We start from the raw sequence: 26,740 nt of genomic DNA, 5'->3' as shown, positions 1-26,740 counted from the left end.
CAGATAGAATACAAGCACACTGAATTTACTTATCTGATACATACAAAACATCATTCCACATGCTAGTAAGAAAAACAAAGTTGGAGATTTGGACCCTCAAGGAGCTTCAGATATTAATCTGCCTAATTAAGCCCCAGATTTCTTTCAGATGTGGAAGAATTAACCAAGCTATATGGAGGGGAACTGGTCCTTGAGCCCTCTCTTTTGTACAAAGAATCCCCAAAGCCATACAGAGTTCTCTTTAAGTTCCTTAATTTCCAGATGTCACCTCACCGAAGGCTTCCTTAGAACCATGATGCCCCGAGACCTCTGACAACCCATCCACCCTGAAATGACCTTATTTCAGTTGAGAAATGCATCCCAGGAAGCAGGTGGTTTCCAAGTGAACTCATCCAATCAGGGCAATGTCCTAAGTCCCTAGTGTGGTAGAACTCTGCTCCCAAACATTACAACTAAGCAGATACACTTTTGAATCCTGAGTCCCGCCCCCCCTTCCCATCCCTCACTCCCCCACAGGTACCTAAATAAGTGGAGAAGACCATTTTTTGTCAACAAAAATTTTATTTCTCTCTACCCTAATACATAAAAGTTTACTGGGGTATCTGTTGGAAGACAAGATCATAATTCAGAAGGTAACCATCATTATAGACAAAAAGTTTCTGCTCGAAAGGATGATAGTTAATACTCTGTAGGTTTTCCTGCATCTTCTGCATTACAATGTTAAGTTTACCCTCTTTCCCTGTGTTTGTGTCATAGTAGTAGAAAATCTCTTCTGTTCTGGTGTTCAGAGTACGGGTGGCATACAGAACCCCACACACCATGAATGTGTTAGTAACAGATGGTTTATACTGCTTGGTATGCCAAGTGTTTAGCACCTCAAGTGTGGTGTCGTTGAGTTTGCTAATCACCATGTTACCAGTGCTGGCTTCAGTTGCATAAGTCACCCACAATCCATTCTCATCCACAGCCAAGTCGATATCTTGCCAATCAACATTAGCATAAGAAAAGCGGTTATTATAGGCAGCATCAGGGAGAGTTCGAGTCAAAGCAACTGTGTTGGTGGTCAGGTTAACTTTGGCAATGTCCCGGGAGCTGTACCAGTTGACATACATGTTATTCTTATAAACTACTGTACCACCACCTTGGCCATAGGCAATCCAGTTCTCTCGGGCATGTGTGTACAACAGCAAATCATCCAGTGTATTGTAGAGTCTGTAATATTCCAAATATCTCCCATCAGTGTTCAAAGGTGCCACCCAGTACAGCCCTTTGCCTGGATGCTGAGGAGAGTAATCCCGACCCCAGGCGCCATACTTATAGGAAAACCCTCTCCAGTTGAGCTGAATCATAACCGGTCTGCTGATGTTCACCACACCGCCGTGAGCACAGCTCCCTAGAGGAACAAGCAAATAAAAGGGCGTTCTTAGAGAAAAGGAATGACAAGATACAAACAGTTTAATACCCTAAGAACCAAAGGAATCCATAAACATTTTTCTTGTCAACGTTCAATGACAACCGTGGTCCTGATGGAGAAGAGGCAAAACCTACTCTTGGTTTCAGTCTCAGTGCAAACCTGCTGTCAGTTCTAGAGAGCACTACCTTCTATTCACATGGATGAGCTTTCAATCTGGAAAATGGGGATAATGAAACTCCCAAGAGCCATATTAAAAAGCATTGAGGGCCCAGAAAGAGGAAAGGAGGACTTGGTGAATTTAATATATTTTCTTCTATGAGAAAGCGTTTTGTCAATATTATTTTATTTCCTTTTTCTTATAGAGAGATCAAGAAAGTAAGATCACATGAGAATGCTACCCTATTTTCATAAAGCCAGAAGTTGCTATTCACTAGGGTCAGGGAGAACTGGGATGAAGGAGGAGTCTGTCCTAGGCAAGTCTTTCTTCCCTTCACCCTCTGCTCTTCCCTGGGACCCCAAGGGCATATCCACACCAGGTACCAATGATGCCCCAAGCTACTCTCAAAAGAGGAAGTTTTTACTATGGCATTTTAAAAGATACAGAAAGATGGTCCCCTAATGGACATCTAAGAGGTCCTCTAATGGTGGGATTTCAGCCTTGAGAAGCCATGGAAGTTACTATAGGGCAACATTGCCTGCTCTGTGCCCAAAGCATAGCCGATCACACAGATCACTTGGTGACCCATCTCACTGCACAGTTACAAGGTGGGCCTTGCTGTTCATAAGCCATAGTCTACTGTGCCACAGAATGACAGGCAAGCACTTCATCGTTCCCAATCTGTTGCTGTCATTGTCACAATGTGTACAATCAAGTGGGACCAGACTCACCGGTCCTTGAATCTACATTCCCTGTAACACTTGGGCGCATAACTCAGTCTGGGCAATTTGGCCCTTTGCAGAGCCCTCCCTCTGAAATGCCTGCCAACCCAGACCGTTTTTGAGTTATAAAAAATAAAATAAAATTCCTCCAGTATTTTTACAATAGCTATCTAAAGATTTGAACACACATTTTCTGGAATCTTAACAAATACCCTTAAAAAACTGGTCATAAATTTTATTGGAATTACAGAGAAAAGTCAACTTCAGATACATTTGAGATCATTTTCCCTCATCCTTTAAATGCTTGGAGGGAATCAGGGAGCCATGGAGAGTGTGTGAGGTGGGCTTGGGCCAGAAGCAGAGCTCCAAAGAATTGCCCGAGATTAACACTGTGGGGAGCAAGGGGGTGCAAAGCGTTTGACTCTGAGTCCCTGCCTCTGACACATACGGAAAGACCCATTCCTTTCCTTGCTAAATGCCTCCTCTTTCTCCCCTCCTCATTCAAGGACTGTTCAGAGATGAAACCATTACTAGAAATCCTGCTTTTATTTTTCCAATCTGTTGGGGCTTTTTGGTCCTGGAATTAAATACGTGCTCCTTAAATGCTCTCATAAATCCGCATTTGGTGGGAAAGCCAGCCAGCCATACAACAGGTAGAGAAATGAAACCACTCTGTACCCAACCTCAAATAATTTTGCATATCATTAAGCAGAACACAGTCGCGGGTTTATTTTAATAATGCATGCACCATTTCATAAATAAAAAAGCAACGTGTGTTCAGCCAAGAGACTGCTCTCCACTAAAGAAATAATAAATAAAATTATAAATTATTATTTCCTCTTCTAAAAGTGATCTCTCAGATGAATGCTTGTTTGCTTTTGTTTACGAAACAATGCATGAATTATTAAAATAAAGTTAGCGGTGTGTTCAGTTTAATGATAACAAAAACTGTTTGAGTTTCCATATGTTACAAACTGGATTTTCTAGTTAAAATACCTTCCCGAGAACTTATTTATTCAACTACATTTCACTCTGAGGAAATGAAAGAAAGTCACTTTTTCCTTGCAGGTTAGAAGACTTAGGCATTATTTGCTTAACTGAATCTTGCCCTCCTTGAAAGGAAAGATTCCAAACCAACAGCAACAAATTATTTAAGGAAAACTTACGATGCATATAACACATTCAAGCATTTTATCATGAGATTAAAGAAAATAAACTATTCTGTCCTAGATGTGGAAATCCTCAGACATGAAGGAACCAAAATAAACTTCTCTTAAAAATCACTACTACTACTACTACTAATGTCTCATCATTTCACAAGTTGACCAGGTGATTAAAACTGTAGCTGGTACAAATATTAAAACTGCATGTCATTTAAATCTCTTTTCCTCACCCCACAACAATTCTAAACATCTCCTGTCCTTTTTGTCATCCTCTCTTTATCCTCTATCTCCTTTAGACCATTTTTAGAGCCCTGGCTCTCATCAAAGGAAGTGGAAATAAGAAGAAAACTAAGTATTCTTGTCCATGCTACAGATGTGGCTACAGCAGTGACAAACGGCTGACAAGGCTATGGCGGGTTTCCTCGACTCCTGGCGACAAACCATCTTAGAAATAGGAGTGAAACTGACAGCCGACCCAGTGCCCACTGCTCATCCAGCCCAAGCAGAGACCCCATCCGCCCACCCCTTCTACACCGAGCTTCTCCCCGCCCTTTCTAATCTTGTACCCCTTCCCAGCCTGCATTTCAAGGTCTTAGAGATACTCCATTCCTTTCTTTCTTTATGCCAACTTTATCCTACCACTGGAACAACAACCCACTGTCCAACCCTGACCCGAGAATTATGAAAAACCAACGAATCCTTTTGCATTTCCTGATGGAAGAGAACACACCATAGAACTGAGAGCGAAGGTACCCTTTCAGCTACTCCGCAAGCAAAAAAGCCAAGCTAATTTGGTGTTAATCAGGTTGGTGAGTTATTGCAACTTCCTTGTCACTCTAGGAATCACAGGTGCACCTCTCTCTCCATTAGAGCATCTGTGGAGGGCAGCCTGGTACAGTGAAAACATTGCCAGATTCCAATTCAAATCCTGACTCCAGCACTTATGAGCTGCGTATCCTTGAGCAAGTTACCTAACTTTCTGAGCCTCAGTGTCCTTACATTAAAGGAAAAATAATGATACCTACTCTGCAGAATTGTGAGGAAGAGTAGACAGAAGACATATACATTAGACTCAATAAATGATAACGATCAGCATTATAATCACATCCATGTTACAGATGAAGGTTTACACAACTGTTTCCCCTCCAAGATAGTGGTTTCTGCAGGTTTCTGTACCTACCCTGATAATCCGAGTGCCCAGAACAGGACCAGCCACCCAGTGGCACCAAATTATGTTTGTGGAAATAAAAACTGATTAAATCCCCCAAACTCACCTTACCCTTATTTATAAAACTCTAGCTCTTTACCCTGGTACATAACTGAAAGTTTCCAAGAGCCTGGTATTCACTCCACTGAACATAATGCAAGGAACCCTCTACACCCGATAGCCTTGGTTGGCAATCTCTTCTTTGTCATGCAATTTATTAGATATGGCCATGGTATTCTGAAAATATCCTGGGAGGCCACATGGTGAGACTTTAAAATACTCTAACTTGGCTTTTTTAAAGTCTCATGGCTAGTAGCACTTTTTCTTTTTAAAGCTGAAGATTATATACCAGCAGAGGAAACTTAATCTTGGATCCATCAATGCCCTCTCTCACCTGGGCAAGTGAACTTTGTCTGAGCAAAGACAATAATACAATTAAAATGGTTATAATCATAAAATGATTAAGATGAAATTGACAAAATGTATATATGTTACCTAACACTCTGTTCCTCCCTAGGCTTGGAATTTTGGCCGGTCACCCTACATCTTTCATGGACCATTTACTGTGCACCTACTATGTGCCAACACAGATCCTTGCATCTTTGAGCACAACAGTGATGACCCCTGGGCATTCACATCCCATTTTCCTATCTGCAGTCCTTTAGATTCAGGGGCAGAACAGAGAGAAACTGAAGTCAGTTGTTTTCAGGAAAAACAGTTAATGAGCACACAAGGCCAATTATTTTAGATTAGAAAGTTCCATGAAATGAAGCAGAAAAGGATGCCATTTGCAGCATAAGCCATCTATAAAGCAGGTTTTATCGAACCCTAATGCTATGTACTGGCTCTCAGATCAAGCTGACCGCTGGGGTAGCGAACTGCAGCTGCCCAGAGGGCCCAAGAGAGCACAGAATTACTTTATAGCTGAAACTTGCATAGAGTGTTTTTTGTTCCACGCAACTCTGCAGTGAAAAAAAGCAGACAGGCCAGATTTTAAAGTCCCATAATAGTGCGTAACTTTAATTAAAGTCTCCACAGGCTCACAACTTTGTGGTGCCTGGGGATTTTCCAATTCTGCATTATCAACCAATCCAAACAGAAAGAGAGCGAGTGAAAGAAATTGATTTCAAAACATGACAAAAAGTCAGTTTAATATAAACATCATAAATATAATATGAACAGAGCTGGAGGAGGGCCAAGTGGCTTGGCAGGGATCCAGCTACAGCCAAGGTTGTGGGAAAGTGAGAGGAAATCTGCGTCCAATTTGTTTAAACAACACAGCTGGGCTGGGCTGGCTCACAAAAGTCTAAGTGTGAGGACCTGGGGGAAAGTTCTAGAAAAAAAAAAGCTAACAAAAATAAGAAAACAGACTCACTGTTTTCTTCCTTAGATACTAAGCCATGTACTTTCTCCCCCACCACCGGCCCTGAGTTACTGAAGTCTAACCCTCGAGGTCCTGAGATGACAGGGAGCAAGGGGCCTTGCACTTCGGCCTCAGCTCTGTCACCAGCTGCCTGTGTGGCCTCAGGAAAAGCAGTATCCTCACCACTAAGTCCCCTCCTCTGAGACATGACAGCCCTGAATGTTCTTTCCTGCTCTAAAATGTCCTCATTCCAAGGGATGCATAGAAAACTGTGGCAGAAAAAAAGCTATTTCATGAGGACAATTTGCTGAGGTTTAAAAAAGAGAGAGAAAGAAAAAAGGATGGGAGGGATGGAGGAAGGAAAGAAAGACTTGCTCAGGTAGTATCAGGAGTGGTCGCTGCTTGATTCCTGCCCTCAGGGAGCCCTCCATGGCCCCACAGAATGAGCTCTCATTTCCAATGACTACGTTGACACCATTGATCCCAGACCACATTTAGCCAGATTTGTTACAGAGGACAGAGCATGGCCTTTGTCCCAAACCTCTGCATGTCATACTGTGACAGATTCCCAACTGCAGAGGGAGGGAAGGTAGGGCTCTGAACAACACCAAGAGGCTTATAACTGTGGCAGTACTTAATTAAAGCCTTAAAGAAACCAGCGACACTGACAAGGATCCAGAAACGCATGGCCCAAAAGGAAGCAGGTTGTGACAATAGGAATGAATGAAAATAACAAGAGCTGTATGATTTGATGAACAGATACTGTCCCCGTTCAGGCTGAGATGCTCAGGATGTGCAAAGAGAGCTTCCCTATGACCCTGGCTCCAGGGCTGGACCCTGCGGCTTTAGTTCTCCTGGAGGGATGTGCCGGAATGCACACGAATCTAGCACTGCTTTTGTTTGCAGCAAGGTGTTCACTTCAATTATCCTCATTAACAACAATAACAATCACCAGTGTATAAATGCCAATCACAGAGCTCTGAGTTTCCCAAGACTTGTTTTGTGAATCCTCACAGCAACGCTGCAAGGTAGGTATTACTGTTCTCCCATTTTACCAAGGAGGAGATTAAGAATCTTTCTGCTGTGGCTACAGAGCTGGAAAGTTCAGGCCTTTGGGGTCACAATGCCATGCCCCTGACCCCTACACTCCACCGGCCCATTCAAGGAGGTACTTATGGGCACCCACCTCTATGCTACACTTAACCCCCTCCAAGGATGGTTCCTTAGAGACGGCCACGCCATCTTTGCCCTCCAAGAATTCACAGTCCAGGAGGGACGGCAGGACACACCTTCACATACTGGACACGTGGAGCCATCCGTTAAATCCTCAGTGGATCCTGGGATGCACTCCACAGCACGTGCATTTAAGGAAAGCAGGAAGGAGAAATAAAGAGGTGGAAGGAAGGAGGGAAGGAAGGAAGGAGGGATGGAGGATTCAAGGCGTAACCCAGCTCATCACATAAATGAGCCAATCAGCCCTTACAATCCCCAGGACAGCCTGGAGGGGATGCCACACAGATTGCAGGGGCTTTCACCCGGCCCTTGATAACCAGACAATCACCGTAGAGACATTTCTTCTGTTAGTAAATGCAAAGAGGTTATGCGTAACTTATTTAATTTTGTCTTAAATCAACTCATCGTCTGTGCTTTTCCTCTGTGAGCCCCAGGACACAACAGTATGTAGAGCTCTGGTAGGTGAGATTAAAAAGCAGGGAAGAGTAAACTCAGAGCTACAAAAATCCCATCCTTCCTTCACCTCCACAATCCCAGAGCCCTTCCCCACCCAACCCTTAGCTCCTAATGGGGCCTGGTAAAAATGGGACCCCCTTACCTGGTGCAGGGGGAGGGGGTACGGCAGGAAGGTTTTCGACTTTAGAGTCCTCACATTCCTTGAGTTTCTCCTTCAGAGCCAGGATTTGTCGGCGAATGGCAAGGACATTGTTTTTGTCTAGCGTCTCAAGCTTCTCCACCAGGACAGTCATATTCCTTATCTAAGGAAATCAAAATTCAGAGTGACTTTATATTATTGTGCAATTTCCTTCATAAACATTCCAGGGCTGAATATGTCACTTAGGGAAACATTGCCAGAGAATACACCTGAGATTCTTCTGACTGGTTTCATTTGGAAGAATACATTTCATGGTTTAGCGTGAATGCCTGTCAGATTGCAGGCCGATGTGTGTGACAAGAAGAAAATGGCAAAGATTTTAACAGCTTTAATAACAGAGAACAGGCTCTGTCTAAGTATCCACAAGTGTCCATTAAAGTTCATCTCTAATAACCTTCCCCTATAAACTCGTGTTTACTCATGTCGTACTATAATTAAGTTTCTAATGAATGGTGAGGGCCAGAGAAAACCTAAACTCTAAAATACAGAACTGGAATTCTCAATGATAGCCCATGTCATGACTGTGCTAGTAAATTCTTGTTGATATAAATTACTCAAGCAAAAAATCTACAAACAATAAATGCTGGTGAGGGTGTGGAGAAAAGGGAACCCTCTTGCACTGTTGGTGGGAATGTAAATTGATACAGCCACTATGGAGAACAGTATGGAGGTTCCTTAAAAACTAAAAATAGAACTACCCACTACGACCCAGCAATCCCACTACTGGGGATATACCCTGAGAAAACCATAATTCAAAAAAGAGTCATGTACCACAATGTTCATTGCAGCCCTATTTACAATAGCCAGGTCATGGAAGCAACCTAGTGTCCATCGACAGATGAATGGATAAAGAAGATGTGGCACATATATACAGTGGAATATTGCTCAGCCATAAAAAGAAATGAAATTGAGTTATTTGTAGTGAGGTGGATGGACCTAGAGTCTGTCATACAGAGTGAAGTAAGTCAGAAAGAGAACAACAAATACCGTATGCTAATACATATATATGGACTCTTAAAAAAAAAAAAAAAAAGGTTCTGAAGAACCTAGGGGCAGGACAGGAATAAAGACACAGCTGTAGAGAATGGACTTGAGGACACGGGGAGGAAGAAGGGTAAGCTGGGACGAAGTGAGAGAGTGGCATGGACATATATACACTACCAAATGTAATTTAGATAGTTAGTGGGAAGCAGCTGCATAGCACAGGGAGATCAGCTCGGTGCTTTGTGACCACCTAGAGGGGTGGGATAGGGAGGATGGGAGGGAGACACAAGAGGGAAGAAATATGGGGATATATGTATATGTATAGCTGATTCACTTTGTTATAAGGCAGAAAGTAACACACCATTGTAAAGCAATTACACTCCAATAAAGATGTTAAAAAAAATAAAAAATAAATTACCCAAGCATAACATTAATGGGATAGTCTTTACCCACAGAGTTTAAAAGACTTCAGGAAAACATCCTCACAAGAAACTCCTTTAAAGAGGCTTGTGGAGTATGTGGAGAAGCATTCCAAGAGGGATCCGGACTATGTGATCATTCAAAAGGAGAAACAGACCTAGCAAATCCAAAATTGTGGTCTTCTAGTCCCGTGAGGAGAAATCCAGAACAGAGAAGACCCCTTGATCTAGCTTGGCCATGGAGTTGTTCACACTTATGTCATCTCTTTTCTAGAGACACTGAAAGGCCATTTGGTTCTGGGGCAGGACTCTGACCGTTAGACAACACCTACTCCTCAATCAGCATGTTCCCAATGTGTGTAATTTACTGTTCAAAGCCAGGCGTCCATCTAAAACAGAACACGGGCCTTGCCAGGCGGTCATGAGAGAGTAGAGAATTAGACGTCGGAAGAGGGACTCCGATCCTGGTCCTAGCACTTGCTCACTGAAGAGACTTTATTATTAATGCACAAGAAGTGATTTCATTCCTTACCTCCACTTCCAGCTGGTCAACGATCACTGAGCTTCCAACAAAACCGACCTTCAGCTGTTTGATCAGTTTCTCCATCTCCTTCACTTCTATCTTGATCAGCTCAAAGTCCAGTTCAGTGTAAGAAATGGTATCTTTTTCCATGATCTCTATTCGGACAGTTAGGTTTGAGAGCTTCTTTTCATACACGCTGATTAATTGCACATACTCCTTCACCTGGAGGGGAATCAAACAGCTCAAGTCAGTTTTCAGAGTGATGTCATACAGCGTTCCTCCACTAACCAAGTCCTCGGGGACTATTTGATTGCCTTCAATCTTTTTTAAGTAAAGAAATGGATCAAAAATATATTTACCTAAATATTTTTTAAAATCTATCCAAATACAAAGAATTTATTATTACAGTGGGGGAGAGGGTGGATTTTGCACTCGCCTAGACTAAAAGTAATTGTGCTTCAGGATCATCATTCGCAAGTATATTTTAATCTCCCTTTTAATGTTTGAAGATATTAGCTCGTCAAACTAAACTCGTTTGAATGTCTTTTGCCCGCCCTCCTCTGCTTAGTACACAGGCTCTAAATCAGGGTTTCCCAACCTCAGCACTATTAACATTTGGGAATAGGTTGTTCTTTCTTGTGGGGGGCTTTTTTGTGTATTATAGGATGTTTAGCAGCATCCCTGGCCTCTAGATGCCAATAGCACCTACCCACCCCCCAGCTGTGACAACCAAAAATGTCCCAGACATTGCTAAATATCCCCCAGGGGCAAAATCACCACCACCACCCCCTTCCCTCCATTTAGAAACACCGCTCTAAATCTAAGTATTTTCTAGAAGAGGGAGAAATGCTCTGAGAAGAATTTCTTCTCTGACCACCAAATGCAATGAGTTTTGAGCCCCTCTGCCTTCTACAGAGTGGCATAAAGACTCAACTTACAAACTATGGTTTTCTCCAGATATATGCCCAGGAGTGGGATTGCTGGATCATATGGTAGCTCTATTTTTAGTTTTTAAAGAAACCTCCATACTGTTCTCCATAGGGTCTGTACCAATTTACATTCCCACCAACAGTGCAAGAGGGTTCCCTTTTCTCCACACCCTCTCCAGCATTTAGTATTTGTAGACTTTTTGATGATGGTCATTCTGACCGGTGTGAGGTATTGTAGTTTTGATTTGCATTTCACTAATAATTAACAATGTTGAGCATCTTTTCATGTGCCTTTTGGCCATCTGACGTCTTCTCTGGTGAAATGTCTATTTAGTAACTAACAAGAACCTACTGTATAGCACAGGGAACTATACTCAATATTTTGAAATAACCTATAAGGGAAAAGAATCTTAAAAAAATACATATATATATATATGTGTATAACTGAATCACTTTGCTGTACACCTGAAACTAACACAACATTGTAAATCAACTATACTTCAATTTAAAAAAAAGATCCAACTTTCTCCACAATATGTGAGGGTATGTGCAACTGTAAAGTACACATTTCATTAAGTGCACCCACATATTTATTCCAAGTTTATTCCAAGAACTGATTATTGCAATCAGACCTTTAAATTACACATTTGTTGCATATTTTTGAATGTCTGATCATTAAGTTAAAATACTTGCAAAAATTCCCATGGTGGTTTAGTGTATAATTGGAATCTCCAAATGGATATTTCAATAAACACAGTTGGTGGCTCTTTCCGTATCTGATCTCTGGAAGAAATGTCATGGCTTTTTTTAAGGACCTGCTCATTAAAAGTTGCCGGTTTTATATTCTTTTTAAAAATTTGAAGAGAAGTAATACTTTTCCCCCAAACTTCACTAATGTCAAGAAGCTGATCCACAGGGCCTGGATGAATTCAGAGCCAGATGTCAGCCTCTAATCTTCCTAATACCAAAAGCAGCCCTAACTTCTGTCATTTTAGCCCTTCCACTTAACCCCACTGTACAAATTAGACACATAGGCCATGAACATAAAGGGCTAAGGCTTCAGGTAAAGAGGATTTTAATGAAAGTTGAAAACGCAGCCTTTGGCACTGCTAGTGTATCTCCTTCATCAACTGATGCTCATTGCCATTAGAGGATGCTGATAAGGCTGGTGACATTTTGGTGGATAAGGAGGTTAAAAAAAAAAAAAAAAAAAAATATATATATATATATATATATATATATATATATATATACCTAGCAAGTCCCACTCAAAAGTACAAACACATATGTAAGGTAGCCAGGTTTCAACTTCTCCAAAAATCAGGCATAAAACCTTGGCTGTGAGAAAAATAATAATAATAATGAAGTGCCAACCCATGGCAGAAATGGAAGTTTGTGAAATGAATATTCTTGTTGGCATTTGGCCTTGCCAGCTCTTGGAACAAATGAAACACCCTCAGCTTTCCTGGAACATTTTGGTGGCATATCACAGCTGTTGTTCTATAAAAAATGAGTAGTTCAACTGTCATTTCTGCTAAATAAAATGTGGCTCTCCCGGATTCTCACTGCAAACCTCAGAGAACGTATGGTGGTGGGCCTGCCCTTGTTCTGCCCCAAAGTAAAGGGTCTCTACAGATCTGTTTGGGGAAAATCTTGAGGTTCCTTCAAGAACTGGACTTGACTGGAATGTTAAGAATAGCTCCGGGATGTTCAGGAAAATTGGAATCGTCCATGGAGTTACAGAAGGCAGGAGAGAATTTGAGAATGGGCCAGAAAGACGTCGTGGTGTGAATGTTACTAATTTAAATAGATTGTGAGTCTAAACTCTTCACGTGTACGGATCTCTAGTGTTGAGATGGAATGGACAATTCTGGAAACATCCCAACTCTCCCTGGGAGGTGCAGCCTCAGCAGAGGTGCCCGGTTTACCTGGGGATGTGTAGCAAGAATATGTGTCCAGCCCTACAGGGACACTTCCCTGGGTCAACATTTTTAATGTAAAGCTCCCCGTCACTACAAGTTTGAGCTTTAGACGACTCATCTACACTTGCCCTCAAACCCTCAGCCCTTCATTCAGAGCTCCCATTCTTCTGTTTGTTATGCACGTATCATGTCATTGATGGGTTCTAAGCATCAAAATCTCTTTGGGGGGTTGTTGCTCTATACAGTCAATGTGGTCTTGTAATAGATAGGGATGCAGCCCCAGCTGGCTATTAAGCTAAAGAATTAGTTGGCTTGTGTTTCTGCCAGTTCCTCAAAACCTGTGATCATCACCATAGCTAGATTAATTGAAATAAATAAATGTACTTTACCACATACTGTCATTTTAATATATTTTTTAACAGCAAGATTAATTGAGCTTGAATTGGCCGTCAAGACATATGAAGCACTTTGCAGCTAGATCCACCTAAGCTCAAATCTGGCTTCAGTACTTCGTGGACAAATCACTTAATTTCTCTAAGCCTTCATTTCCTCCTATAAACTGGGGGTAATGGTATCAAGCTCACAAGATGATTGTAAACTCTAGAGATAATGTATATTAAGTGCCTGGTGTAATGGATGCCCTATAAATTACAGCAATTATTAGACAGTGATTTCAGGTTTTTTTCAATCTGACCTTTTAATTTATTATATTTCACTGCACAAAATGTCGCTCAATAGGTGTTGTTTGTTTATGGGTTGCCTAAATGTCTCCCAGGCTGCCTCAACCCTCTCATGCATGAGGAACTATTAGCAAAAGTGTCATATTTAAATAACTTGCCCCAAAGACCATAACCCTCTAGAGAAAAAAAAATTCTGAGCCGCCCTCTGTGTTGTCTCCTTTCTAAGTACAGTCACACAGGGACATCTCATAACAACAGAAAAGTATAAAATGCTTTCAGCATCTTATGCAGAGGCCGTCCCTGTCTTCTCCGTGTCCTGACAGATAATGAATCAAAGTAAGACAGTCCAAATCCTTTTCTACTGGCCTGCCCAAACGGGCGTTCCCCCAGGCCTCTAGATAAACGGTGATTTCCAAGGCAACCTAGGGACAGCTATAATAATTCACCTGGAAACTCAAAAGCCCTCAGCTGAAGAGATACTTTTGGATGGAAGGCATTACTGACCTGGTGCATCTCTTCTTAGAGAATGATAACCGCATGGCAGAGAGGCAAGATAATGACTGAAAGAGAATGATTCCGAAGACCCAGATTCCTGACCTGGCTTAACCAGCCAAAAGACCTTTACATTTATGTCTCTTTACCCTTATGAACCTCAGTTTTTCCATCCCTACAATGGGGTAAAGAACACTGGTTTATGTGCCTTAAAGGGTTGCTTGAGAGTAGAACCGGAAGCATTTAGAAAAGCACAAAGGGAAGCTTTTACTGTTATTGTTGATAATATCCTCACCTGTCACACCCCGAATCCATTATGCAAATCTCAGTGGGCAGGTCAATTCCTTTCTTAGGCCTCAATCATGATTTTTTTTTAGAACCAGCTACTGACACTTTCAGAACTGGAAGTTTTTCCACCTAGTCCACACATCTTCCCTGCCAATTATTAGTGAGGCGGATACCACCTGCCCCCCTTACAGGATTGGAATTAAATGTCCCAGACTCACAAACCTCTCCCTGGAGCAGCCTGGGGTTTCAAACTGCCCTTCACATCCCTGCCAGCCAAGAAGACATGCATATCAGTAGCTTCCACTATTTCAAAGCAAATGACTCTAACTGAAAAGATCTTTACCTAGGATTTTCCTCCACTTGTTATGTTTTTATGCAGAACTTCTTATCTGTACTTGATTATGCTGGAATAAGACTATGAATATTAATGAGTGGAATTTATAATTTAGTTCTGTGCCTTTTCTGCTGATTAATTCAAGGACATTTTATTTCTTGAGAAGCTAGGTTCCTGGAGTCGTCAAACACATTTTCCTGGACACTCATTTAAACTTAGAATATTTATCTACCAATTCAGGTTGAAAGCAGGGGCTCAGCCTCATCAGAACTTTTGTCTTAAAAGAGAGCTAGGCTCGATGTTGAGGTAGCTGAGCTGAAATTTCTTGGGAAAACTTATTTTGAATCTTGCAGGGAAGCCAGAGCTCCTTGTAAATTAATGGAATGGTATTAAATAATGCATAACGTGATGATAGCCTAGCTTGGACTTCACCTGTACAGAAGATGGAAGCGCTTTTGGTTGATTTTTAACTTGGCTAAAAAGGTTAAAGGGGTCAAAACTGGAATGCCAAGTTCATTCCTCCAGCCAGCTCAGAGAAGGGCTAACCCCGTGAGATGACTTCCTCTGGCTGGAGAAAGCAGTAATCAGGGGGTCAAGTGGAGGTTTTTATCAAGGCTGAGCCACCTACTAGTCTCATTTCAAATTCCCAGGGAAGCCTTCGGTTTGGGGCTAATGCTGGATGCATCCGATGTAATGTCCCTGCTGAGACAATAGAGGCTAACCCCAAGAAAGAGAGAGAGGGAGAGAAGAAAGAGAGTGAATTGAGAAGAGAAAATAGGAGGAAGAGAGAGGAAAAGAGGGAGGAAGGAAGGAAGATGAGAGGGAGATTTGTGGGAGGGGAGGAGGAGAAGGAAGGGGAAAGACCAAAAGCAAGAGAAGACCAAAAAAAGTAAAAAACAAAAACAAAATAAGAAGGAAAAGGGAAAGAAAGGACTGAGGCAAGAGGAGAAATAGAAATGAAGGAAAGGAGGAATGGAATAGAATAGGCTGGAAAAAATGCAAGGGCAGGAAGATAGAACATAAAGAGGACAGAGGAGAGGAAAGAAAAGAAGGCAAAGCTGGAGGAATGACCAAGAAGAAGACCAAAAGGAAGAAGCCACAAAACCAAATACAGATTTCAGAGTTGAAATTTACAGGGAGAGCTCAGGCTTCTTTCCAGCTGCACGCACACCATGATACTGAAGAGAGTTTATCCTGTGGCGTGACTCACCTCCATCCCATCTTCTTCCTGTGCTCTCACTCTTCCTGCTATAAAGAACTCCATAGGTTACTGTGAAATAAATGCTAAAGCTTCCATTAGATGCAAATGTGCTCTTTGATACAGTGAAGAAAGGCTGCTTATAAAGTCCTGAATAAAAAGTATTTTGTTTGTTCTTAAGATATTGTTGGAAGAGGAAAAAAGAATAAAATACTTACTATAGAAAGCTCTTTCTCGAACTTCTTGGTGACAGTTTGAGCTATGATTTCCAAGCGTTCCACTCTCTCCACAGGAAAGGTGGTGTCTGGCAGGATAACGGAGCACTGACAGGTCCCATGGTCATCCTTGGAGCCGGTGAAATTGGACAACGACTGTAAATAAAAATAAGTTCAACATCAGTAATAAGCCGGGAAATGAGCCTTTGGCAAGGGGAGTGACAGAAACTGGCTTGTCAAAAGAGTGCTCAGAGGCAAGCGAGTGGAGTTCAATACATAAATGAATGGAATCATAGAAACACCCCAAAGCTGCTGCCATGTTTCCCAAGTGTAGCTCAGTGTTCAGCCACCTCTCCACCTGTTAAGCAAACCATATCATTCTCCTTTCTGGAAGAGTCTTTAAGGAAACTACTACTGTCCCCATGTAAGGAAAAAGAAATAAAGAAGTGATGAGAGGACTTCCCTGGTGGCGCAGTGGTTAAGAATCCGCCTGCCAATGCAGGGGACACGGGTTCGAGCCCTGGTCCAGGAAGATCCCACATGCCGCGGAGCAACTAAGCCCGTGAGCCACAACTACTAAGCCTGTGCTCTGGAGCCCGCGAGCCACAACTACTGAAGCCCACACGCCGCAACTACTGAAGCCCACGTGCCTAGAGCCCGTGCTCCGCAACAAGAGAAGCCACCGCAGTGAGAAGCCCACGCACCACCACGAAGAGTAGCCCCCGCTCGCCACAACTAGAGAAAGCCCGCACGCAGCAACAAAGACCCAACGCAGCCAAAAAATATAAATAAATAAATAAATAAATTTATTAAAAAAAAAAGAAAAAGAAGACGCGATGAGAGTCCTAAGTTGGCAATTCTATCACTTACTGGACCTGAATTCTCTTTAAGTCTCTGTTTCCTCATCTGTCAAATAGAGATAACCTGCTTCACAGGGTTGTTCCCAAGAGGAACCAAGTAATGTAAACCAAGTCCCTGGCACATGGCAAGTGATCAGTAAATGTCACTCTCCTTTTCCTTCTACGCCCTCATTTTCTTTTCCACACTTCTACCCCAGCCCCAACCCAATGCCTTTCAGGAAAGTGAGGAAAACATCAAGGATGTGGGTTACAGTGAAGCTATGCAATGCAAATTCACATCCTCTCTTCACCTGGGAAAGTGTGTAATTAACAGCCTTCAAAATGGCAACAAACCAGCCATTTGTTAAAAACTGAGCAATGTATGAGTTTGAAGATTTTGTGCAAATTCTTTTTAAGTTTTCCAGCTTATCACTTGCAGAAAAGTCATTTTAAAATATTTGATGTTTCTTTAATATATTCAGGCTCACACTTTGGTGCCACTGCATATTTTAAAATGACAGGTTTGAAAGATCCTGTTTTTCTTTTGTCCCCTTTGAACTTCCCCAAGGGGATCCCGGCACAATTAACTTTTTTTATTACTACAATTGCCTTACAGAGTAACTCTTGGCAGCGACTGACTGTGCCTTTCAATGATCTTCTCTGACGGCCAGCCCAAAACTCACCTGTGGAACATCAGCCCGAAGGGTCTCTTTCTGAAACTACCAAGGGGAGAGCGATGGTTTTCAGAGTCTGAAGAAATGCAGGCTACACTTCTCAATATTTCAGTGATTTAATGTCTACCACCTTCCCTGATTCCTGAACAAGCGGGACGTGGATGCTTCTATAATCAAGATCTAGTCCATCAGTGACCTCTGAACCAATTAATTCAGGCTTTTGCAGCCAAATTGCTTGTTATTTTAACCTAATCTTCTATAAGATGAACAAATACATATATATATATATATATATTTGTACGCAGAACTCTCTGTGCCACGTTAATTCTTGACATTGGCCTCAACTTTCTTTGCCAATCACACCCCACACCTGCAAAAACTGGGGAGTAAGGAGGAGGGACGAGCAGGTTTATGCTGAACACTGGGGGTGGGAGGAGAGTAAGGGAAGGGCCTTTGCCAGGGACAAATAAAGACTAGACAAGCCACACCAGGAGCCTGTCAGAGAGCAGCTTCCCTGGGAACCAGCTTTATCACTCCCACGGAAGGTAGAAAGACTCTAGCTCAAGCGTGCCAAGGCTTTTGCAGGAGGACCTGTCCATGTCATCATGGACTTTTGAAGAAATAGCTTATTATAATAACTGTCTACCAAAAAAACAATGGTCTTGCATCGCATTTTGACAAGGGGAGGTCAATTAGCTGTACAAGACAGGGTTGGACCATTCTGAGAGTTCTTGAAAAAGCTCTGTCAACTCCATAAACAGTAGAGATCATCAAGCAGTCTCTAGACAATCAACTAGAAACTACTAGCTCACAACTTTTTTATCCTGAAGTTCACCTGAAAGGCAGGCAAATAATTATGAGACCTGCTGATAGCCATTCCACTGTCTTGTATTGAACATCTCTGTCCTAGCACAGTGGACTTCCCACCTTCCATCCTGCTTATCATCAGCCCAGCGTGCTCAGCTGACATCAAAATGGTCCATAAGTTTGATCAGTGTTTCCCATTAGAGATATTTCTGCTCCTCGTATTCAAAGACCATGAAACTAATGGTGATGGGTCTCTTTCTGTGGCAAATGCTTAATCTCTATGTGAGTGTAATATGGGGGATGGGAGACAGAAAGAAGCACTTGTCCCCTTGGCCTTTGGAAGGGTATGTGATCCCCCTGTGGACCCCACAGACACCTTACACTGATCAGTTCTCACTCGGCTTGTGTTCATTTCACATTTACTGGTGTCTACAACTTGCCAGGCTCTGGTCTGGAGCCGGACAAATAAGAGACAAATAAGGAGACAAATAAGACCCACTTCTGGCCCAGTGAGTCAGGCCCCTTGTCATTATGAAAGCCTTAGTGTCTTTTTCCTCAACAAGCCCTTTAGCCTGATGACAAAAGCATGTGACTCGAGGTTCTGACTCTGCCAGTTGCTGTGTGAGGCGAAGCACCAAGCCTTTTCTTGTCTGTGAGTTGAGGACCGTTATAGCAGCGCCCCTCTTTGGAGGGCGACACCTGAGGCTGGCGGAGTGCTCTGAGCACTCCAGCGAAGGTGCGACTCACATTTGTGATCTCAGGTTGCAATTGGTTCTAATTAGCAGCCAAGTCTAAGTGCCTGTAAAGATTCAAGGCATAAAATAATGGTACTCAACATTTTCAAAGTACAGAAAATGATATGTTTGGAACTTGCTCAATGACAGTTATAAAGGGGTTTTCCTTTCCACTTTGCAAAGAGCTCATCAAGCAGCCCTAGAAAACTGGGTTTATAGCGGAAGTGACACCTAGCCTGATGTAAAAAAGAAGTTGGAGATGTGATACTAACTCACCAGAGGGAGATAAGTAAACCAGGAAGGAAATTAAAAACTCTAAGTATAATTTAACTACGATTCCTTATCTACTTTTAAATATTTATCTTCTTACCAAACAACAGACACTTTGGGTTTCTCTGTTTCTTGACCTATATTTTCTTTTCTATTATTTTAGCTGATCACCTTACCTAAAAACTGGTTTCTGATTGGTGATAAAATCTCAAAATATACTATTAATTTTCATTTTAATCTTTTTTAAAAAATGCTAACCAGTTCTCATTGTCCCCAGAAGTCATTTAGTATCATGGAATAAAATGATATGTCTGATTTCTGGCTACAAAGAATCTTGGTGCATATTCATGATTCCCAAGCCATTCTCTTCTTCAAAATAAGCACTTTAAATCTATACTCTCTGAAAATATAGAAAGCTGCATGGAGAGAGATGGTGAAGAGCATGAACAACTAAGTTTGAGCTGTATCACTGGCTGGTTTATTGACTTTAAGCCAATGCCTTCATCTCACTAAGCCTCAGTTTTCACATCTCTAAAATGGGACAAGTAATTGTACTTACCTCTGAGGTTAAATAAGATAATATATATTATGCACTTAACGTAGTCCTGACATTTATAAGGCACTCAGTAAACATTGTTACTGCCATTTCTGAGCCCTGTCCAAACCATTTCATTTCATAATTGACAAATTTTCATTGCCTTTGAGGTTCTGATGGTGAAAGGAAAACAAAAGTCTTTTCCTCCTCTTTTCCCGTTGGCCCTTCCATTCAGATGATCCTATAAACAGCGACCTGACCTGTAAGTAAAGATCATAGAAGTGCAGAGGACAGCCTCGGGGGGAGTTGAGACTCCCCCACTCCAAATCACAGCTTAGCAAGGAAAGCCTAGGTTTTGCAGAGCAGGACTCCTACAGAGAAGCCCAGAGGTGATGGAGGGAGGAACTGCTTCCTGCACCTTAACTTCTCACCCCTCTGTGCCTCTTTCCCTTTCTTCAAAGGAGATCCAAAGAGGGCTCATCCCCTAAAGAACGAGGCTCACTGCACGTTCTAGAGATGTGGGCTAGCTGGACCAGTCCCTTTCTAGTGCATGCTTTGTTTTTCATTCATTTGTTTGTTTGTCTTGTTTGTTGCTACTGCTATTGTCATTCTGAGCTGGAAATGGCTCTTAAGATTCCTTATAAGAAAGACTGAAAAGAGTTAACACTCCTCCAGGGAACTGTGCATGTGTAACAGCACTTTCCCAAAGACCAGGGACCCCTCCTCCACCTTCTGTCACCTATCTCCCTTACAAACAGGCTCAGAGAAACTGTCAGGTCTCCAACCAAAGCACTGTGGGTCCCTGATAGCCGCAAATCAATTAGACAAACTTCTGGAGCTTCTACTGGCAGGGCTCATCACCTAACAGCTGGTATCTGGGAGAGAACCCCGGCATCTTCATTTATTTTAGTCCCCTCCACCCTGCCCCGATTCTAAAGTGCAGCCAGGTTTGAGAACCTCTTGAAAGCTTAGATTCTTTCCCTAAAGCCCCCAGCCAGAGAACCGAAAGGCTGTCTCTCCTGCTAACAATTCAATTATTTTACCCAGGTTTTAATTCATTTTCAGGGCACCTACAATTAACAAAGGGAGTCGTAAATCTTCTCGAGTGTTCAGGCCTAGCCATCCGTGAAATTATATTCAGTTCCCCAAAGAGCCAGAGGAAGGGAAGGAACGTGGCTATCAGACTCTGGGGCATCCTCACCTGGGACTTGGAGCTGGAGCTGGGCCAGCCAGAGCCAGAGGTGGAGGTGGAGCTGGTGCTGAAGTCAGAGGTGAGGAAGGAGGTGGAGGCGGTGGTGGGAAAGTGGGTAGAGGTGGCGGTGGTCCCCCAAACACTCTCAGCATCTGAGTGGAGGAGGCACAGAAGGGCCAGCAGGCAGGGGAGGTCCGGCTTCATCTTGTGCTCTGGGCTGGGGCCACTGGCTGCTGCAGGAACTCCAGGGCCTCTTATAGTGCCCAGTGGGGATTTCCCCTCGGGCCAGTTTGCAGGGAAAGAGGAAGCTGCCAGAGAGCACCTGAGCACCCAGGAAGGTGAGGACAGCCGGGAACTTGAGTCACCTGCACATCCGGTCCTGGGCCCCACTCTGCTGGCTGCCCTTAAATCTGGGTATCTCTTACCAAATCTTAGCTCAAATGCGCTTTTTCAAGCCCAATGTCTGGTTTCCGACTTGACGCTTCCTTGAAACAGATGGGATGAAAGTAGTCTTTGTGGATGAAAAGAGCTTGGGGACCCCAGGAAGGAAAAGTAAGCCTCAATCTTTTGCCCAGAAGCCATCTCTATTTGTCCCCTGCCCCCCATTGTCCTGCATGCTGCTTTCCAGGGAAAGCTAGGGAACTCCATCTGGAGACTGTGACTCTCCCCAGGGGATTCCCTCTTCACTGGCTACTGCCCAGGCTGTCTCTGACCGCTCCCTTGCGGTGTCTGCTTCCAGACAGAGTTCTCTCAACAGCCCCACTCAGAAGGAGACACCAGCCACGTGTCTGCCCTGGGACTTCAGTCAGGGCTCTGCGCTATCAATCACTCGGCCCCGTGAGCTTGACAGAGGAGAAAGAACCCAAGCAGGAGGCTGCCCCAGACCCAGTTCGGGAGGCCCATGGTTGAACAGTTTCTTTCTCCAGAAGGTTCTCTCTTGACCTCCTTATCCCAGACCCTGTTGTGAGCTGGTTAGGCATTCAAGAGCTCAAGGTGTATTCCTGAAACTGAGAAATAGGGGTGGTCTTCAGGCCCATTTACACCCCTCCACCGTTTCACACACCTCTGTGACCTCTGCCTTCCTCCCTGCAGGGGAAAAAGGGTGTTGGCCTGAATATTCAAAACCAGCTCTCTCATTTAGTCAGTGGCCTTAGGCAAATCACTGAGCCCCCTAGTGTTATAACAATTCCTAAATCATTAGAATTAAATGAATTATTGTATAAGAAGTTGCTTATAAGCTTTGAAGTGCTATACAAATGTCAGATTTTTTGTGTGTGCTTTTATGGTTTTATTTTTAATTTCCTAAAGCCCGGCTCAATGTGGTTTGGGTTCGAAACAGGGAAAGAAGGTCCCTGCCCCTCACTGTCCCCACCCCCAGGCCAGGAGCAGTTCAGAAGACCTGGTCTGAAGGATCCTTGCACCTCATGGGCTGCACAAACTCTCAGAATCAACACTGTACTCATGTGAGAAGCAGGGTCTTAAACCCTTAGTACATTATTCAGATACAGGGGAGGGGACGGGCAGGAAAAATACGAATGAATGAATAGAGAGTGAGGGAAGGAAAAGAGACAGAGAGGGAAAGGGGGAAAGGACAAGTCTCTCTTTGTCTGATGTACCCAAGGTGCCCTGGGGTACACCCTGGTCCAGCGCCCCATGTAGCCCCCAGACCCCAAGCGCTGAGTTGGACACCTCACCTATACCAGTCCCCCAACTTTAGGGTCCACACCACCCCCGCCCTCCAGTCTGTCATTGTTGCCTCCTCATTGAAACACACCTGACCAGCCACACAGGGTGCCTTCTCAGGCCAACTTTATACCCACATTCACGTGGACGTGGTGATAGGCAGTTAGAGCAGACCCAGGAAGGTCAGGAGCATTTTCCCAGAAGCTTTCTGGAAGCAACAGGGTCTGCTTACCTTATCTGCTCTAAGGCAATGTGCAATGAAGACTGAGGTCAGGGACAGGGGATTCATGGCCATCTGTTAGGGGATAGGAAGAGTATTTTTTTTTTCTTTTTTATTTTTTTATTGAAGTATAGTTGATGCAATGCTGTGTTAGTTTCAGCTGTACAGCAGAGTGGTTCAAATTTTTATATATGTGTATACATATATATGTGTGTGTATATATGTATATTCTTTTTCAGATTCTTTTCCATTATAGATTATTACAAGATATTGAATATAGCTCCCTACTGCTACACAGTAGGTCCTTGTTCTTTATCTGTTTTATATATAGTAGTATATATATGTTAGCCCAAAATTCCTAATTTATAAAATTAGGAGCAGTATTTCGAAGCCCCTACCTCTCATATTCTGCGCTATAGTGGGTTGTCAGATTTAGCAAACAAAAATACAGGACATCCAGTCCAACTGAATTTCTAAAAAGTAACGAATCATTTTTTGGTATAGGTATGTCCCATACAATATATTTGGGACATACCTATGCTAAAATAATTATAGGCTGTTTATTTAACAGTTGAGTTGAACCGGATATCTTGTGCTTTGTTTGGGAACCTGACCGCTGAAGGCTGCTTGCTCCACCTGGGCAGGGCCTCCTGGGAAAGAATGTGAGCTGTGGAGCTCACTGTTCTCTACCGAAGCAATTCAGCTTCGGCCTCTTTGGCAGAATGGTCTAGCCACTGAGACGTCTGGCCCAAGACAGGAAAAGCGGAGGGCATGTGTGAGAGTGGAAATTGGTGAACTGAACCCACTATCCTGAGATTGAACACTATGACTACAAATAGAGGGAGGAAAGCTTCCTCTACTTCCCATTGTGGTTTCCCGCTTCCTCCTGCTTCCCACCAAAGCAAAGGGCAAAATCTCTTCTCATTTGCTTGTAGCCTCTGTCTGTGGGTATAATGAGCTTTCCTTGCTCCTTTTTTCAAGGAACATGTCAGTGCCCTTGTCAAAAAAATAAAAAATCTCATTAACAATGGCAGCCCGTAGTCATGACTACCTTTAGAGCCCTCTATGACCAATCCTTTAGGAGACCCCTTTCCAGAGGGGCTGCAGTCCTGCAGGAATGAGGTAGCAATTCTCTCAAACACAAGTGTGCCCTAGGCAGGAAGATACTCCCCCTCCCCCTCCCCTTCCCCCCCCCACCCGCCTCCCCCCTCCCCACCCGCCTCCCTGCCACTGTGCTCACAAGCTGCTTTGTTCCTGTGTGCCTCCATAGTTTTCAGATTCTGTACTATTTGGTAGCTGCAAATGCACAAAAGCATTGGTGATGACTCAGTAATGAGATTATTAATAATAAGAGTTTGATCAGCTCCTCTGCAAATACTTTTGTCCAAAGAAACAACAAGCCTCCTTGTTATTTGACAGCCTGAAAGACAGGAAGAAATTATCAGCACTGCAAAGCAAACAGTGTATTATTTATAAAAATGTGTTCCGACAATGGGCTCCTTCTAGAGGAAGAGGTCACTGAAATTCACTTGAGTAACACTGCGTTCTTCACCGACAGCTTGAAGGAAAGTTACTGTGTGCGCATTTCATTAGGGGAATTCCTTAAAGCTGTACTTTTTGACCAGTTGCAACACACAGGAAAAAATAATCATATAGATAAAGCCTTAATTTAATCCCCCTGTCATTAAAAAGCAATGCCAAACATACCATGGTACTTTCAGAAGACAGTGTCTTTAGGGTAGCTGGTCTATAAAAAGACAATAGAGGCCAGTTTAGTCAACAGACTGACTACAGAGGTTGTGCTGGGGTGACCCTTTTGACATCTGTTGACCTCCAGGCAAGGAGGTCTGGAGGTTGGAGGTGGAGGTGTTCCCCACCTCCAACAACCCTAGAATCGCTATTAGCAATACTAGAAATGATGTGTAAAAATAATAATCAACTGACATCATTCATGCACCCTGGAAAGAAGGTTAATGATGTGTATGAGGCCTTCATTAACAATGTGTATCAGGCCCCACTCTGTACAAAGTATCAGGCCCTATGAAGACTTAAAAAGAAGGAAGAAAGCATAATTATTGCTAATAAAAATGTCTGGTCGCTCAGGGGAGGCAGGCCACTTCAGAGAATATCCTAGGAATGAAAACAACAAATTGGACTCAAAGCCAATGACATGAATACTGAGGAATGACCGGTTGGATGATGGGGACCTAGTCTGAGTGAGCTGATTTAGGAAGAATTCACCAGGTATTGAGCTTCTTAAGGATGGAGACGAAGGCCTTGTTAGTTTTGAATCGCAGCACCTGGCCCAGTGCTTGGTACTTGGTGCCCAATAGACATTTGTACACTGAAGGGACATATTTAATAAATATATGAGTGAATGAATGAATGAGTTGATTCAAGAAGAATTGTGAAAAATTGTGAATTTTTAAAATTATTGGAGAAAAGAGAGTGAGCTCCCAGCAAGAGAAGTTACATGAGTACAAGAACTCAGGCAACCTGAATTCTCTCCAAGGTCATGATGCTGGCCATGCCCCTGTAATTTCACGTGGCCACCCTAGCAACTCATCCGCAGATCAGAATTCCTAAGGTTGTTCCTCGGCCTGACCCAAACCCCCAAACACTCTAATTCCCTAAGTATATCCTGTATCAGGAACTTCACAGACTTAGCCATCCAATCATGGTTCAGAGAATTCCAACTCCAAAATACAGAATTTTCAACCAAATACTTATGTTTTTAATCTGCAGCAAAATCATCGACGTTGACTGAATGCAGAACCAAGCTAGTCAAAAGCGCAACTGATGGAAACCAGTGCAAAGTTCTGTGCAAATGCTGAAAAGCAAAAACAACAACCAAAAAAAATGTGTTGAAAGTCAACATATGCTAATACTTTAGGAAAAAGAGAAACTCTACATCCTCTAAGACAAAGCGTGGACTAATGAGCCACAAGTGTGCTCAAAACTATTTCCCTTAGGATTGTCGGTGTACAGTCAGGAAACACCTGCCACCATAAGGGGCCAATGGACTCAGGAAGCACCAGACCCCAGGCTTATCTCTGGACCCCTCCAGAGAGACTCTGCCCAGAGACTTGGGACCAAGGATTGCCACATAAATTCCTCTTGCTGTTTCCTGACCACTGCCTTCACTTCGTCCCAACAGCAGCACCTGAGTTTCCCACACCAGTTGGATATTGTAAATCACCCAGTCAACCTCAAATGGCCAGATGAGTTGGTTTCCCCGACCAGAGGTGAAGGTGCATCCTCCTCTTGCTTACCTGCTCCATTGCAGAAGCTCTGCTTGCCTCACATCCAAACCACCTGAGTTAACGATACCAGCTGTCTCAGCAAGGCCCGTTTTCCCCAGTGTTACTTGTACATGTTCAGCCTCATGCACCTCTCATGGTGAGAAAGAAGCACACTTTCTGCACCTAAGAGGAGTTGTCACCTTGAAATTCTAAGTGTGACCCCTGCTACTCCTGCAGCATTTTCAGATTTAGTCTCGTCTTTTATTTTTCTGTTTCCATTACTTCCCTGCCTGAATCTTCCCAAACCCTACAAATGCCAAGCCCAAGCTAGGTGTCAGAATTCTGCACTTAGAGACAGGTCTATGTAGTGAAAAAGGCAAAGAGTCTAAAATACTGAGCAAAACTATTGGATCTACCAACTTGCTAGCTGAGTGTCTTTGGACATGTAAGCACAGCAGGACATGTCAAACCTGAGCTTTCCAATAAAGTAGCCAGACGTAAGTGTGTTATAACTATAAAATGCATACTGGATTTCAAAGACTTTGTATAAAAGAAAAGAATGTAAAATACCTCATTAGTAATTTTTATATTAATCACCTGTTGTAATGGTAATATTTTAGATTTATTGAATTTAATAAAATATTGT

The 26,740-nt window shown here is 43.0% G+C and overlaps 1 protein-coding gene across 1 annotated transcript; it reads right to left on the bottom strand.

Annotated features, from left to right (window-relative positions):
- Positions 1 to 553: 553 nt before the first annotated feature.
- On the bottom strand, positions 554 to 21,153 carry OLFM4 (olfactomedin 4). The gene is made up of 5 exons (XM_036832067.1): positions 20,959 to 21,153; positions 15,902 to 16,054; positions 9,850 to 10,062; positions 7,858 to 8,017; positions 554 to 1,393 (listed from the first exon to the last, which is right to left on the bottom strand). The coding sequence occupies exons 1-5, from the start codon at positions 21,151 to 21,153 to the stop codon at positions 591 to 593; spliced, it is 1,524 nt and encodes a 507-aa protein (XP_036687962.1). The 3' UTR covers positions 554 to 590.
- Positions 21,154 to 26,740: the final 5,587 nt, after the last annotated feature.

Source organism: Balaenoptera musculus, chromosome 18 (assembly GCF_009873245.2).
Source record: "Balaenoptera musculus isolate JJ_BM4_2016_0621 chromosome 18, mBalMus1.pri.v3, whole genome shotgun sequence".
Lineage (NCBI taxonomy): Eukaryota > Metazoa > Chordata > Mammalia > Artiodactyla > Balaenopteridae > Balaenoptera > Balaenoptera musculus.
Note: the sequence above shows the minus strand (reverse complement) of the source record. Positions and strands in the feature narration are given on the sequence as shown.

Coding starts and splice junctions, on each gene's coding strand:
- OLFM4 (XM_036832067.1), bottom strand. CDS start 21,153: ATGAAGCCGGACCTCCCCTGCCTGCTGGCCCTTCTGTGCCTCCTCCAC. Junction 16,055..20,958: donor GCTCCAGCTCCAAGTCCCAG/GTGAGGATGCCC, acceptor TTTTATTTACAG/TCGTTGTCCAATTTCACCGG. Junction 8,018..9,849: donor TTGACCAGCTGGAAGTGGAG/GTAAGGAATGAA, acceptor TGATTTCCTTAG/ATAAGGAATATGACTGTCCT.